General features: G+C 40.2%; 1 protein-coding gene across 2 annotated transcripts in view; it reads right to left on the reverse strand.

Moving 5' to 3' along the window:
* Positions 1–16,912, reverse strand: part of SFMBT1 (Scm like with four mbt domains 1) — a 91,257-nt gene that overhangs the window by 34,875 nt on the left and 39,470 nt on the right. For both annotated transcript variants that reach the window (XM_063121160.1, XM_063121159.1), the window contains exons 2-3: positions 10,436–10,589; positions 4,759–4,853 (exon numbers count right to left, since the gene is read on the reverse strand). In XM_063121160.1, coding sequence (XP_062977230.1) covers positions 4,759–4,853; positions 10,436–10,463 — 123 coding nt within the window. In that variant the 5' untranslated portion in view covers positions 10,464–10,589. The remainder of the gene's footprint in view (positions 1–4,758; positions 4,854–10,435; positions 10,590–16,912) is intronic.

Below are 16,912 nucleotides of genomic sequence, written 5' to 3' on the forward strand. Positions count from 1 at the left end.
AGGAGGACAAAAGTAACAAGCGAATGGGGGTTCGGAAGGAACATCAGAAATAGAAGAGTTTCAAACCTATTCCCAGAAAAAGACAATTAAGGCTGCTGCAGCTTACAGCACTCCCAAAAGCAACGAGTAGAATTGATCACTGCTCATTATGTTTCTGCCATCACCAAAAAGGCAACTATGGCCAGAATAACGATGTATAAAATTAACTTAGCAGTATCTGATGAAAGCTCACCAGTGTATTTGCTCAAACATTTTGTGAAACGCAAAGGAGACTGGAAAAGGGACATTCACATCCCATCATCATAAAAACAGCAATGTAAAAAACTAAAACAACAACAATAGCCAATCTACAATACCCAGCAGAATAGAAGAGATTACGACATTCCATTTGTAAGCATCTATAAGATAATATGCCACTAAAAGCAAAGAAGAATTTACTTTAAATTATCATAGCGCACTATTGTCTGCCTTCACTTGATATTAAGAAGGCCCATTGTATGTACATTAACAGCCCAAGCACTTTAATCACAATTGTTTGTGTGGGGAGGAAGAGAATGCATTTTCAGTGCATTTAAATGGCAAGAATTTATACTTCCGTCTTTGTGTATGACATATATAAAAAACCTTTAAGAACTGAACACCACTGCTAACTACATTTGCTTTCATTACTGTTCTATTCTTTACAGAATATTCAATTCTGAAAGTCTGGAGTTTCACAAAAAAGTTATGTTATTGGCCAATACAGTTCCCCCCATTTGGTTTAAAATTTTACATTTGTAAATCCTAGCTGGAGATTACCTCTATGTAGGAAAAGTCACTATGAAATGGGCTTTACTGGGGAAGTGTGTTCCACGGAGTTAATACATTTAGCACTGGAAGTAAAGCCAGCGCAGAAACCAGGCTGGGTCCCTTTCCCTTTGAAACCAAAATACTTTGCAACACTTCAGTCATATCAGTACAGCTGTTTGGTTACTGACTACCAGTCGCCTTGATGTTCCTTTTCAATTAGGGTCAAAGGTTGGCTGATTTTGGAAGTAATGTTCAAGCATACGTGCACCAAGACAAACGTAACAAAAGAAAGGGAGGTTCTTCATTACTCCATAAATTGAAGTTCACAATTTCCAATTTGGACCTCAAAATCATTTTTATTTAACACTGCATTAAAACAGAAGTATTTTCTGCTAACCTATACATCCCCTCCTTTGTCCTGCCAGCAGCCTCAGATATATCAAGCAGCTACGTAGAAATGTGTTTCCTGCACTAAAGGTAGCCTAATGTAATACAACCATAAAAATAAAATGGAGAAAGAACAAATTCTTCCCCTCCCTGCAAAAGGGCTCACAATCTAAGAAAGATGAGCAGGAATGAAGAGAGAACAAGAGAAAAGCAAGCAATTTAAAATATATAGGCACGCAATCCTCAGCTGCATGTCTCACTTGGATGCATGTCCTACTAACTAGATAGGCTGGAATATTTCTGGATTAGAACCAACATATTCATAACATTCTCTCTTATGCTCAAACAGCACCCTCTTTTGGTAGTCAGGCAAGACTGCAATAGTATGAAACACAAAGTGAACTAATTTACAGTGCAATCCTATACATGTTTACTCAGAAGCAAGTCAAACTGAATTCAATGAGACTAAGGCCTCATCTACACCAGGCAAGACATTGCACTATGAAAGTGGTATGAAAGTGGTATATAACAGGCAAGAGCCACACTACTGCTTTATAGCGGTATTGAAGTGCACTGACAACTGTTGGGGCCCATTGACACATGCCATATACCGCTTTCATACCGCTATATCCTGCATGGTGTAGATGAGGCCTTACTCCCAGGTATGTGGGCATAGGATTACAGCCTCTTTTTTCTTTGCAAGGAGTAACTGTCAAATTGTAGCTTGGCTGAAAAGAAAAAAATGGCACTTGATATGTATTACAGACCTGACTACAGCAATTATAAACATAAAGTTAGATTGTTTAATTGGCAGATTTGATTATCAGAAGATTGTTAACTTTGTATACCTCCTACACCCGGTTTCTAATGTCTGCATATACTGCAGAGCTGAAGACAGCTGTGAGGAAAAGTAACTTTCCATTTAAAATGTGGTGATAAAATGTTATATCTGTATACAGCTGCCTGAATATTAAATATTATTCTACCTTTTCATGTACAATATTATAGAAGACTTTTACTAAGGGTGAAAGTAAAATGATTATTTAAGATAAAATTATCTTCAGAACACAGTCTTAATAGACAAATAATGTCAGTTGCATTGCAAAGGTATTACATTAAGCCTTCTGCAGGTTAATTACATTGCAAGTGTAGTTCACAAAGCACCGATTTAGGCACAAAAAGTGACCTTAGTTCAGGAAGGAAAAACCCAGAAAAGTGTAGAAATAAATACAGAATAATTGAAGCAGCACTCTGGACTTAAATCCTTAAAAGTAGCAGTTTAGCAGAGGAAAATTACTAGTGATATCCCAATTTGATCTTTGCCCAGTTGTTTTTCGTTTTTTTTTAGGTCTCTTTGCTGTATGGCCTGCATTTAAGCTGAACTCAAAAAACAAAACAAAACAAATCAGCCAAGAACTACAAAGTCAGAAATTTGGTTTAGCATGTTTCCTCAGTGAAAGCTACATACATATTTAAAAGAACAACGTGTAAAACAACACACTTCATTGTTGGTCATATAAAGAGCCTACTTGCCTATGTTCTTTCCCCCACAATCTCTGTTTCCCTCCTTCTAAAGGACTAAAGCCTTATATATATACATTCGGCTCCTCCCTTCTCCAGGTGCTGCTTCCAGGAAGAAATCACGACCATGTACATTTCCTAAACTACATACAAATGTGAATCAACAACCAGCTAGCCTCTTAACAAGGCCTTCTCCCTGGTAAGTAACAAAGTTAGCTCTGCTATGCCAAACTCTCTTATCCCAGCAACTCTGTGCTGTTAGAGCATTAAAAAAATGGAAACCAATGGATACACCCTGCCCAAATATAAGTTTGCAAAATGTTAACGTACAATCAAAGTCTACAGAAACCTACAATACTGTGCAGTGGAGCCAGTGAAGCATAGTGGTTAGAGCATTGGACTGGGACTTGGCAGATTTGGGTTCTACTCCTCACTTGGCCATGAAGCTCACTGGGGCCTTAGTTAGACGAAGGGTTATCCCAGGCTGATACCTGGGATCGCCCGTGCATCTAGAAGATGCACAGGGGATCCCGGGCTCAGGCAGGGATCAACCCTCCCTTGCCCTGGGATAGTGGGCACCACTTTTGGCCCAGGTTTTTTCGCGGTCTTGGGCTGACTGTGAGCGTGTGTCCCTTCAAAGTGGCTTCTCCAGTTGTGCACGATTATTCGCAAGTAGCCGGGAGCCACGCACGGGGCGCAGTGCTCCCCAGGAGTGCTGCGCCCATCGGGAGCAGGGTGGGGGGAGCGGGGAAACGTTTTTTTTACAAAAAAAAACCCTCACCTCTGCGCACGAGCGTTTGTGCACATCCAGCCCTATTCAAAAGAAACAAAAATGGTGGACGCGAGAGGTCTTTTCTTGACCTCATCGCGCTTGAGGTGTAGATTAAGGCGAGAGCCTGTGATAGTTGCATTGCGGGCTCTCCCCTCGTCAGTCCCGAATTTTCAGGTAAGTCTAGCAAAGGCCTCTGTGACTCTCAGTCTATCCTACTCTTCAGGGTTATAGTGCAGATAAAATGGAGAGGAGAAGGACCATGTAAACAGCCTTGGGTTCCTTGCAATGCAGGAGAAAAAAGGTGTGAAATAAATATAATAAAAATAATATAGATACAACCTATTATTTTTCCAGTCTTTCCCTTATTCTACAATCTATTAACCTTAAGGAAGGTCTACTGACTTTAAGTGGGATGATCACACACTATAGTGCATATCAGTTGGGTTATGACAGCCTCTCATAACTGGTGTTGCAGTATCATAACACAGGCTGGGCTCACTACAATTTTTTGCCATTCAGGATATCCAAGCGTTCCAACAAAAAGTTAACTTATTCTGACAATGCTGTACATTGCTTGAGACTACTATGGAAGTTATACTATCCACTAATGCAAAACAGAGGCGTATTACCTTTATTAAGGCCACCGAAAATCACAAAGTAACGAGCCAGCTTTTGAGTCTCTTCCTCAGGTTAAATATTAAACAAAACAACATTAATCTGTGTCCACACTTGAGGGAGAGAAAAACGTTCAAGAAATACTTTTGTAAGCCGCCGTGAGAGCCTTTTTTGGCTGAATGGCGGCATAAAAATCCATAAATAAATAAATAAATAAATAAACGTTGCCAATGGTGGAAACCTCATTGGCAATAAGTGACAGTCTTAAGATGGCAATCCAGAAAGCCTTTTGCAGACTAATTAACTTCATTTGTACCAACTGCAAAAGATTGCACTTTGCAGCAAGGCATCCTGGGACAAAGAAGGGAAGTCACTCTCCATCTAAAAACATACAAGTCAGCAGCTATTTGGATCTCTCTCTAGCACTAACTGGAAAAACAAGGGTCCCTTGTAAGGCAGAAAACAGGAGTAAATGCTTGTTGCTAATGTTATCCTTCCTTAATAGGACCTGTGGGGACATTATTAGACTCCAAAAAGTAGCAAAAAACCTAAGGGGCTGCATTTAGATTTCTCAAGTATCTGAAATCAAAAGAACTTCTTCACATTATGGCTCTCCAGTGACTACAGCATAAAGGATGCATTAAAAAGAAGAGATTGACCAGATGCTAACTTACATGTTTAAATGAGCCGTGGGGTGCTGCTGTTGCTCCTGTATCTTCCAAATACTCATCCCAATTGAATTCTGCTTCTTCCACACCAGATCCTGCATCTACAATAAAAGACAAACATCAACTATAACTGGTTTTCTACTTTAGATCCCTTAGTTGTGAACTTTTCCACTTTGTTTTGGAAATATACTAAAGATACTATTGGAATTTGAGAGAGAGAAATTCTGGTCTAAAACACAGTCAGAATTAAGGATGAAGACTAAACACCAGCAACTCCAGAATATTAGGGTAGGGCAAGTACTTAAAAAGACCTCCAACTAGTACAGGGGTTCTTATGCTACAGATGTGTTTGGACTATACCACCTGTACTGATCCTGCTAGTCAGTCAGCAGCAGCCAGCAATATGAATCACTAAAGTCCCCATGCTGATTCAGTGTGCCTGACACCCAAGACATACTGAGAGTGCTTCTGTAATAGAACCCATCTAAAGAGGTACAACTTGTATCAAGAGTAATTGGCAATTCTGTGAAAAATAGGAACTCTTTGCATTTTAAATTGGTCAAAAGCTCAGCCAAGAACATAGAACAGCAATCAACAACATGGAGAGAATAAGAACATTACAGCAAAGCTTTAGGTGGCAGTCACTAAGCAACTTGTAGATATATGAAGAGAGGGAAGCAGCTCCTCCACAGGCACCTTTGATTTGTGGCTTATGCCTACAAGCAGTCCACTCTTGATTTGATGTGTTACTGGATCAATCCTTAAACAAAAATGCAGTTCACTAGGCCTGGCAGTGTGCTCTTTTTTTCCATAGCTATATGTAAAGTTCTTAACTCCAAAAATATACCAAGTACAGTTTTACCTGAGCTTCGATTGACTATTCAATTGCTGGCAGAAGTTCCAGTCACCATTTCAATTAAGGTAATAAGTTTGCTTTCACAAATTACTAATTTATGTCATATATATTTTGTACATATATACAAATATAGAAACACAGACATACACTTTACGCAACACGTCTGTGGTGTGCTGAAGTGATATATGGGACAGATGGATGGTATTTTAGACTTTTTATTGCTTTTTATGAACATCCCACTCAGGGCAAGTAATAAACTTCTAAAGAACAAATATTGGCAAAAGAGTAATTACATATTTGCATTACTAAAGACAGTTTAAAATATCCTGCTTAAAAATCATCCTTACATATTACCCTTAGCCCCCAAGTTAATACAGCTAAAATAGGTTATGAGCATTGTTATTTCTGAATAGAAAATTATAAACACACCAGATATAGAAACATTTTCAGCATCAGGTATTTTATTTATTTCAATTTAGACAGAAACTAGGACAAGTTCCTGTTCAACATTTAAGAATCCTAACTTTCATTTAGAAATCGCTAACTTTCTCCAACTTACATGGCTTAAAACAGATTTTAAAATGCAATGGTGTGAATACTGAATGAGAAACGAGTAGAAGGCCAAATTCTACGGTTTTACTTAATATTGGTTCTCCAGGAAGCAGTCTTGGACTAGTTGCTCAAGGTACTCAAAACCAAAATATGAAATACATTGTTGTTAAAAAAAAAAAAAACCTTGTGTAGTGCAGACCTATACTGAAGATATACTAACTGAGTGCATAGTTGAGCGCACAGCACATAGTTAAACTATGGTGTTTACCACCACAAGATGTAGTGATGGCTACCAATTTGGATGAATTTAAAAGGGGGGGTTGATAAATTCCTGGAGGAGAAGGCTATCAATGGCTACTAGTCCTGATGGCTAAATGCTGTCTCCAGTATCAGAGCCAGTAAGCCTGTTCCTCATGCTGGGGAACATGAGTGGGAAGGTGCTGTTGCAACCGTGTCCTGCTATGGGTTCCTGGTAGACAGCTGGTTGGCCACTGTGTGAACAGAGTGCTGGTCTAGATGGACTCTTGGTCTGATCCAGCAGGGTCTTATGAGGAGCTGTAGGATTTGATGGAAGGCCAGCTATGCCAGTGGAACACAAGAAAAATATGCTGGATGAACACTCTGCCAATGAAGTCATTCCGCCAAAAGTACACCAGTCAAACAACTGAAACGGGGTGAAGTCATGGGTGACACAAGAAAGAACCATGCTTGCACTTTATCCTAAACGTCCCATCAATAGTTCAACTTTACACCAGCTCCAGACCTGGCTATGTGTTATGTGAGGGTTGTTTAGCACAATAGGACAACTCCCCGACTGGGGGTTGCATATTTGTAATTGCAGCTGGCATGTGCCACAGCTCTTTGAAGGTAAATTAACCCATGATGGGTTGTTACACTGTGCGTACTAGGTCAATGCATCTACTCTTGGTTACTGGTAACTGCTCTAAGGAACTTGCAGCATGAGTTCAAGTACCTAGAGCTGCCTCTCTTTTGCTTCTGACATGACTTTTTTTTTTAAACTAGGCAGGCAAAAGGTGCCATGTTCACCCTTTCCTTCCGGTGGCGCTGAAACAACCATATCTGGCTTTCCAACCCCATGACCTATGCAGTGATCCACTGGATCATGCTGCTGAATCTGCCCTTGCTGCGTTTCCTGGCCTCTTCCCTTGGCTGCTTGGCAAAGAGTTTTCTTCCCCGGGTGGGTCTTGTCTCACTGTCCCAGGGTCAACTGCAAGGAAATGCCCTACGGAGCTATGTGGGTGCTGTTGTGTGAATTCGCCTTCCTTACAAATCAGTGTTTGTGAGTAGCATAAGAAGAGGGCCAGGAGCTCTTCTTGATCCTCCCAGAGTGCAGGACACGGAATAATAGGCTCAAGTTACAGGAAGCCAGATTCCGGCTGGACATCAGGAAAAACTTCCTGACTGTTAGAGCAATAAGACAATGGAACCAATTGGCTGGGGAGGTAGCGGGCTCTCCTACACTAGAGGCCTTCAAGAGGCAGCTGGACAGCCATCTGTCAGGGATACTTTAAGGTAGATTCCTGCATTGAGCAGGGGGTTGGACTCGATGGCCTTATAGGCCCCCTTCAACTCTACTATTCTATGATTCTATGAAGATTCAACCTGCCCCAGTATATATCTGTGGTATAACATTAATGGGATTTTTGCTAGTTGTGCTAGATTGTAGCCGTTGGAGTAGGGACAATGTAACGTCATCTTTTGTGTTGTGTCTGTGGTGATGTAGGGCAGTGGTCTGCTACTGGTGGGTCACGACCCAAAAGTGGGTCGTGAGATGGGTTGTGGCATAGCTGTTGCCGCCATGTTGGGCAATCGTAAAATTGTGAAAGTGGGCCCCATGCTGCAGGTTGGTGTGGACCAGTTGAAGACCACTGATGTAGGGTATGTGCTAGGGTATGTTCCCGTCCTCATGAGTTCATTGGGCAGTATGTCGATATCATTTTATTTATTTATTTAAGGATTTTTTTTTAATTTAAGGATCATCATTGGCACAGTCCACGATTAGGTGGCTCAGTAGGTGTTTCCAGGAACTCTGCGTCTGTCATGTTTAAGGCATTTTTGCTTTTTCCTGGTGTTTGTGGATTTTCCCTCCCATTGGCTGCAGCAGCCATTCCACCAATGCAACTGCAGCAAATCTCCAGTCCTGGCATAAGATGAGTATAGGATTGCTCTCTTATTATATAAACAGGTCAACATTTAATTTCTTTGTGTAGCTCAAAGCCTCCACAATTGCATTTGTTAGGTAACTAAAATACAATTGCACACATTCAACCTATCACAGAAGGACATTAGGAAAGTCAGTGTCAAGTTTGCAAATTCAAAGGCAGAATGATATTAAGCTGCATCTTATTGTAACTAGTACCTCTGCTTTAATACTGGGCGGGGCTAGTTAAAAAACAGAAGAGCCACGCACAGCACTTGATGTATTATTCAGTCCTTTAAGGACAAACCCTTCTTTCACGGGAAGTGAAGTGGGTAGGAGGAAAGCCAAACTTCCAACATTAATGAAAGATTCTAACACTTCCAAGTCTCTATTTTTGGCAGATTGCATCACCCACATTAAATATACCGTGGTGCTACTCACTTTGTCAGCATTTTTATTCCTCGAAAGAAAAAGGCCGCACATGCTCAACATGGATAATTGAGAGTATTTTAAGCCACATAATTTGAAACCACAATAATCATCAGCAAAGTTCCAAAAGCAAAGAAATCACAACTTTCAAACTCTTATGTGAAAGGGGTTTAGCACACTACCTATGTTCTATCTAAACAAGCTGTATGAAGTGTGCATAACTTTAAAAAAATCTTCATTTTAAAAGAAATGGTGGTTGAAAAAATGTGGCAGAAAGAAGAGAGAGGAGGAGGAGGAGGAAGCACATTGGCCTGGTTCAGACATAATAATAAAAAATTGTTTATTAGTTGCACCAGACTCACCCACTCTCCCCACCTCCTCTAGCACAGTCACGAAAAGAATATTGAATGTTTTGTTTCCAGTATCAAATCACCACAGATTACGTTATATCGGAACCCTAAACTGTGCTTATGGAGAGTTGTAACAAGCTAGCTTCATAGGCTATGATTTGAGTTGGGCTTGTTTCAACTAACCATAGTTAAGACTAACCACAGTTTGTCCAGTTTCAGACATGGAGCTAAGCTGTGCTCAGACTAAAGTGGAAGCCACTCCAGAGGAGCATGGGAGTATGCTATCTCCAGTAAGCCTGTGTGCACCAGTTTCTGGGGGACATGAGTGGAAGGGTGCTGTTGCACCATGTCCTGCCTGTTCATCCTTGGCCGCTATGTGAACAGAGTGCTGGACTAGATGGACCCTTGGTCTGAACCAGCATAGCACTTCTTATGTTCTTAAGTTTGTGAGGGAGAGGGTAGGCTCATTCTGTTAAGAATAAATCACTAGTTATTGCTGCATCCAAATGTAGCCATATAGTCACATTAGGTAGAAGAGGGGGCGGGGAAGAGTTTGCATGAGATGGGAAGCTTTCAGATTAACTACTGATGAAGGATTTTTTTCAGAGCTGTGGGCACATGTGAACAATATGTAATGGAAGCACACATGCATACAGAACTGAAGAGCAACATCAGCAACATTTTCAATTGCCCTGTGTCTGGATGTGGGCATTACTTTATAGCAGGCATGTACAACCTGCGGCCCACAGGCCGCATGTGGCCCTCTGCCACTTCCAGCACATCCTGCAGAGCTAAGCTGACCCCACCCAGACTTTGCCTTGTTAACTCTAGCTTGAGATTTCCCTTGCCAGCATTAGCACCAGCAAGGGAAACCCTTCCCTTACTTCTAATTTCTCTGCAGAGATCAAAGATAACGGAACTCTTTCGCTTGCTAGGACTAGCTAGGGAAGGGCCTGTTGGTGTGTGCTGACTGGGGGAGGGAGTGTCTGTACTTGTATGTGGTGGGTCAGTGCGTGTGTGTGCATGCATGTGCGCCCATGGCAGCCTGCCAAACACCCGATGCAGCCCTTGGGGTGGAAAAGATTATGCACCTCTGCTTTTAATTTATAGCAATTTTAGCCATTGTTTATTATTGGGTCAAGGAATCCTATACACACTTCCTGGGAGTAAGTTCACTGAATTCAGTGGGACTTATTTCTGAGCAGACATGCCTAAGATTATTAATCATGTTGTGTCACAAGTATACAAAACTCTTGTGAACCAATTAATTTGTCTAGAATAAGTTTACAACTGAGAAGATACTTGTTGCAATTATGAAGCCAAGAATTACATTACCTGTCTCATGCTGCTGTTCTCCATTCATCTCCACAGCAATCTGGCAACAGTCCTTGGAGCAGGAAGTACTGGAATGCAAGCCAGTCACTGCCTTGATCTCATCTGGTCCCCACTATTTTTGTTTCTTCAGACTTCTAGTATGTTCAAACAAAAACTGTAAAGGAAAATTTAAAAACGTTTTTATTTTATTTTATTCATAATGTCAAAACAACAAAAACACTTGCTTCTTCATTATTATGAAGTTAAGCAAGCTCCAGGAAAAAACGACAAAGGACAAAAAAACCCAGCATAATATCAAACAAACAAGAAACCTCAAAACGGGCAGAATTGCTGTGACAGTATCAGGCCCCAAATGTAATTTAGTGGCGGGAACATACTATCATCCCCTTGATCAAACTGCTCAGGATGATTTTGAGACAGAGCATAAAATAAGGGAGGCATCCAAACCAGAAGGTGTTGAGGTAATGATGCCACATGTCCCTACCCACACATGCACCTTGACACACAAGTTTCACATGGACACGGAATGTACGGCCACGAAGGGACACCGCTGGAAGTGTGGTATGAACATGGCGGATTCTTGCACTAAGCCGTTCTTCAGACGGGGAAAAGCTGCTTCTAAATTTGGCAATCTTATCTTAAACATAAGGTTGCCAAGCTCAATTTGGAAAAATTAGCTCTCACTGGTTTCAAAACCAAAGAAGATTTATTTATTTTTTACAAAGATTATTATTAAACCCAGAGGAGAAAAATGATTTGGATAGTACACCCAACCCCCGAGAACATGAGGCAGCATACATACTTTTACAAAGATTATTCTTAAATACATGTGTGTGAATGTTACAGTGGAGAAAAATTACTTGGTTAGTACACCCACATGCCTAGCACATGAAGTGGCACACTTATTCCTAACAGACCAAACTATCATATAGAAAAGACCAAGATTGAGGCTATAAGCACACAGGGGCTCAGGTCAGACAACACGTTAGTCAACACAATGTGAAAACTCCACTCAATGGTTGAGTTTTTAGGGGCTACTCCCCACACAACATGTTCTAACTCCACCATTGGATGACTGTGCACTAATGTGGAGCTGAGTAAAATCCATCATGATGTTTGATTGACAGTTCCTCTGCCCTCTCTCCATCCCCAGTCCTCCCAATGGTATCCATCAGCCATTGCTGCAAAAAAACAATCCCGGCAGCTCTCAGAGCAACACTCTCTCCTTTCGCCACTTTTGCCAGAGAACTCTGTAGTTAGTGGGAAAAGTCAACACAACGTAACAGAAAACTCCACAGAACCTGCCACACAACATGCAACACAATGGTTGTGCAGAAACTCTCCTCTGCACAGTATGGATATTCTGGGTGGAGTGTTTTCCCCCCAAAAAACCCAACTTCCACTGTTGCATGGAGTTTTCCTGATAGACAACACATTTCTCAATACTGGTGTAAAAACTCCACCGTGGAGTTCTAAAATCACCATTGAGAAATGTGTTGTCTGAACTGAGCCAGGGTATCCTATATGTCAGAGAAAGTGTAGGAGTTGGTAAAAAAGTGGACCGCAGGTGCAGAAATGAATAGATTTAGATTTTTACAAGTATTCTAATAAAAAAATTCCAAATATAACATTTAAATCACATTAAGCATGCTTTAATTTTCCCTTCAAATATTTCAGGTCAAACACTTGTGGAATTTTGGGACAAAAAAATAACTAGGTGTAGTTTTTTTTAAGCTTTTTTGTTAATGACATTGGGCCTGTTCAGACAACACACTAACCACAATTTGGTTGCTAACCCTTTTGCAGGAAATTGTTAATGAGCATGTTTAAACCACGGTTATATAGCCATCATGTTTAGGAATAGTTCACATGACATGCTAAGTCATAGTTCCCTTTAGAAGGAAATTAGACAAATTCACGGAGGAATTTGCAAAAAAACTAGTCATTATTGCTATATATTACCTCTAGTATCAGAGGCAGTATGCTGGGGAACACAATTGGGAGGGTGCTATTGTATTGATGTCCTGTGGCCACTGTGGGATCAAAATACTGGACTAGCTAAGCTTTTAGTCTGACCCAACATGGTTATTGATTCAAGCAGAGATGTAAATATATAGTTAAACAAGATGTACTGACAGCCACCAATTTGAATGCCTTTAAAAGGGGATTGGATACATTCCTGGAGGAGAGGGCTATTAATGGCTACTAGTTCTGTGATACCTCCAGTATCAGAGGCAGTAAGCCTGTGTGCACAAGTTGCTCAGTTGCTGGAGAACATGGGTGGGAGGGTGCTGTTGCACCGTGTCCTGTTTGTGGTTCCGTGGTCAACAGCTGGTTGGCCACTGTGTGAACAGAATGCTGGACTAGAGGGACCCTTGGTCTGAACCAGTAGGGCTCTTCTCATGTTCTTAAGTATCCCAGGTGTGTGGGCAGACAGACACCTAACACCCAGGCATTCAATAAACAGTTAAATATAAAACAAACACACACACACACACACACACACAAAAGCAGTTGATGGCTAATAACAGTTTAAACATATTTTCCATCCCTTGCAGAGGACATTGCACCTAAAAATATGTCAAAAATTCAAAAGATGTTTCCAAACCTGAACACAAGCCACCTTGCATCGCTGCAGTTACAGCTGTGTATAGGACAGGGGTATCAGTTTGCTTTGATTTTTATTTTTCTGTTTGGAAAACCACCTAATTGTCAACCCACTCAGTGATAATTGAATTCACACATCAGGAAACATGCCCGAGAAATTCCTGTGTTAGGCTGATCAGAGGGCAAATATGGGAAGCAATTACAGTGGCAATAAAAAATTAACCTGTCCCTAATTCAAGAGCTAATAACTAGAAACCAGACTGGATTTAAAAGAACAACAAAAAAGTAAGACTTAGCTAAATATGTGTTTTTAAGTCCCCAACCTTAAAGCCAACAAGAACGTTACCTTGAGATTTATATGCAACTGTGAATGCAAGAAGTGAACGGAATTATAGGTTTCTTCATGACAAAATGTCATGCTGTGACTAGAATTGACTGAATAATTAACCCCAATAAAACTGACTGTATATGCTAATCTAGGGAAAAATAAAGAAATATTTACAATGCATGTTAAGTTTGCACATTTTGTTGGGTAACAAGATAATTATCAATTAACATGAACTACAGTAAAGCTATGAACTTCAACCTAGTGAATTACAGCTGTACGCCACCCTGAGATCCTAGTGATATAGGGCGGGATACAAATGTTTTAAATAAATAAATAAATAAAACATGGATAAATGCTAATGTTTAAAATGTTCTTTGACTTTTGAAAGTAGTTCAGGATTAAATACTAGAATGGGATTTTTATCCGCAAAGATGAAAACTAAAGTATTTTTTATTATCCACAATAGAAATCTTTATCAATTCAGTTCCTATATTAGCAGATAACTTTCTATAAAATAATTAAATTAACATACAATGTGTTTACACCTAAATTTAGGGCATCAATACAATGCAAAAACAATAAATTCTCATTACAATGCTTTGTTTACTCCAACCTATATCATTTCACTACAAATGGCTTTCTGAAAGTAAGAGAAATTAGAAGACTGGTAATACTGTATATTTGTGAATTAAACATTACGAGAAGTCTCCTGGATTTTCTACTACTTGGGAGGAGGCGTTAAAATTAGCAACTTAAAATGAGTTTAAAACCTAAAAAAGCCTGAATTTTAAGACAGCAAAACTTCTTGTTCTGTTTTCTATATTGAATTTGAATCTGTTCTACTCTTTCACTAGTTTTTGTAAAATGAAGTAAAATGCAACAGCAAAAATAACTAAGACTGCAATTCTAGACACATTTACCTGGGAGAAAGTCTCACTGAACTAAGTGGGGCTTACTTCTAAGTAGACATGCCTAAGATTGCACTGTAATTTGTTTACAGATGTGATATCTTGAGGTCAGACTATCATTTTGGAGCTCTTTTGATTCACTACATTATGTACAAAAGTTGTTTCTTAGACAAAACAGGCTAAGTAGAATGACCTGACTGGGACTATGGTGCGTATGAGTGGGGGAAGGCTTTAAACCCTTTGGCCCCGCTACCATCCCAAATGAATAAGGGAACCCCCTAAACATACTATTCAAGATTGGAGGAAAGCTCCCATTGCAATTAACAGGTTCACGCACCCTAATTCTGATCTGGACTGCTGCTGGGGCAGAGTTTAAGTCAATCCAGTTACACACATACGCACTCATGTTGACTAATTGTTGTTGTTTTTTAAAAAAAACATTGCAAGGCCAAACAATGTGAATAGTGTTTTATCTAGTTTGGCCATTAGAAAAATTAAATGGAAAAATTGTTTTAATTTTTGACCCAATACGATACAGACATCCACATTAGGGTGCTTTCTCAAGATGTACACACAACACTTTAGATTAGAGCTATGCTTGCTTGCCGCCTAAAATGACTTTTTGGATTCAAATTTTTAGCAGCCAGCCCACATCTGCTCCTCTGTCACAGCCAAACACCGTAACAGTAGAGACCATAGGAGCAGGGACAAATGAGAGCAAGAACATTAGAACGTACTGAGGATACTTGCTTTAAACTGCTGCACAATCTCATCCAATTGCCTCATATATATTGAACAAGAACAGGCATCAGCAGAATCTCAAGGAACTCACAAGCAAAATCCTGAGGAGATGGATGATGAGTATATCACCACTTTGCTAAGAAATAGTCACTCAAAAGTGACCCAGAAGACTTGCCAGGTCCTCCACTTGCATCACTAACATTTCTGAATGTTTATTTGCTGGCAAACACATCCCCCCTCCCACTTAGATAATTCAGATTATCTGTCAAAATTATTAGAGGATAAACAGCAGCAGTTAAACAGCAGGGTTTTTGTTGTTGTTGAAATATGAACTTTTAAAGATTTATAATGAAGAAAGGGATGTCATGACAAGATACCATAAGCAGTCCCCTCTGTCTTCCTCTCTTTGCAATCTAACTCTGAACTTTCACCAAAGACTAATGGCTCTTCATATATCACAATCTAGTCTTGCCCCCTAGGAAACCTGTATAATGATCAATCAGAGTGGAGGGAAATCAGAAAGACTCAAGAGTACATTTACTTATGATGTTAGAATTCCTTAGGAAGGAGGAGCCAGAATATTCTGTGACAGTTGATAGGGATCCAAAATGGGGGAGGGGCATTTGACGAGCAGCTTTGTGTTTTGGAAAATGAATGGGATATACATAAAGCCAATTTTAATAGAGAGAACAAATCACTTTGATTTTTATTTAAGTCTTGATTATTTGTAACATTCCTAAAACATACTATCAACACAGACCAGTCTAAAGCATAGTGCCTCTTGTTTACTAATCATGGGGCTAGGATTATCTACATTTATTTATTTAAATCATGCTTGCTTTAACAGATTCAACATTGCTTTTTCTTTGTGACTTTTGGTGCTGGGGAATAAAGTATCTGACTAGAAACCCATTGCAACTGCCAAAAAGATGTCTTGTCTGCTCTTATGTTTTTGACAGGCGCTTGATATGCAGAGATCAGGCAAATCTTTCAAAAAGACGAACATCATCATCTGATAATGTGTGTATATGCTATTGTTAAAGGCACAGCTATAGAGGCTTGTTAAAAAGTTGGCAATCTAATAGTATTCAAAAAGGTGAAGATGTAATGGCCATATACTAGAAAATAGGACCCAAAATGAATAAACGTGTAGGGAAAAAATGATGCCATATTCCAACACAAAGCTGCGTTTGGACGTCACTTTCAGCCATGATGAGTTAATAAGCTATTCACAGGTTATTTTGAAAATAAGCCACTGCTATCCCCCACATGATCAGACAAAATAAGCTACTGTGCATATCTTATTAAGCTACTGTGCGTAACCGGTCATCCCCCCCCACCCCCTGTCCTGCTGCAGTCCTCCCACCACAGCAGTGGCGCTGTTTCACCCATTGACAACATCGCAGCAGCCTGTTTTAATCTTCCACAATATCCCAATGAGAAGGTAGAGGTGTGGGGTAAAGTACAGGGGCTTAATTCAGTGCTTGTAATGCAGCAGCAGCATCCTGCTTGCATTTATATGCATCAGTCTTGTTCTAGAGACAAGTTTGAAGTCTATAGATATTGTTAAATTACATACCTGTGCTTTGGAATCTACTCACGGTCACTAAGTGCCTTGTACAACAGCAGTGGACGGACACCCATCCTCATCCAATGGATGAGGATCTCACTTTCCTTTCCATATCTTAATGGTAGCCATTCATCAGCAGCACAACATGGGCACTTATTTGGATTGCTTATACCAATTTGTATGCTGGATTTCCCCCCTTTTCTGCCAATAAGTGCCTTATGGTTACCTTTCCCCCAGTTAGCTGGGTACTCATTTTACCGACCTCGGGAGGATGGAAGGCTGAGTCGACCCGAGACGGCTGCCTGAAACCAGCTTCCGCTGGG

This window comes from Elgaria multicarinata, chromosome 3 (assembly GCF_023053635.1).
Source record: "Elgaria multicarinata webbii isolate HBS135686 ecotype San Diego chromosome 3, rElgMul1.1.pri, whole genome shotgun sequence".
Lineage (NCBI taxonomy): Eukaryota > Metazoa > Chordata > Lepidosauria > Squamata > Anguidae > Elgaria > Elgaria multicarinata.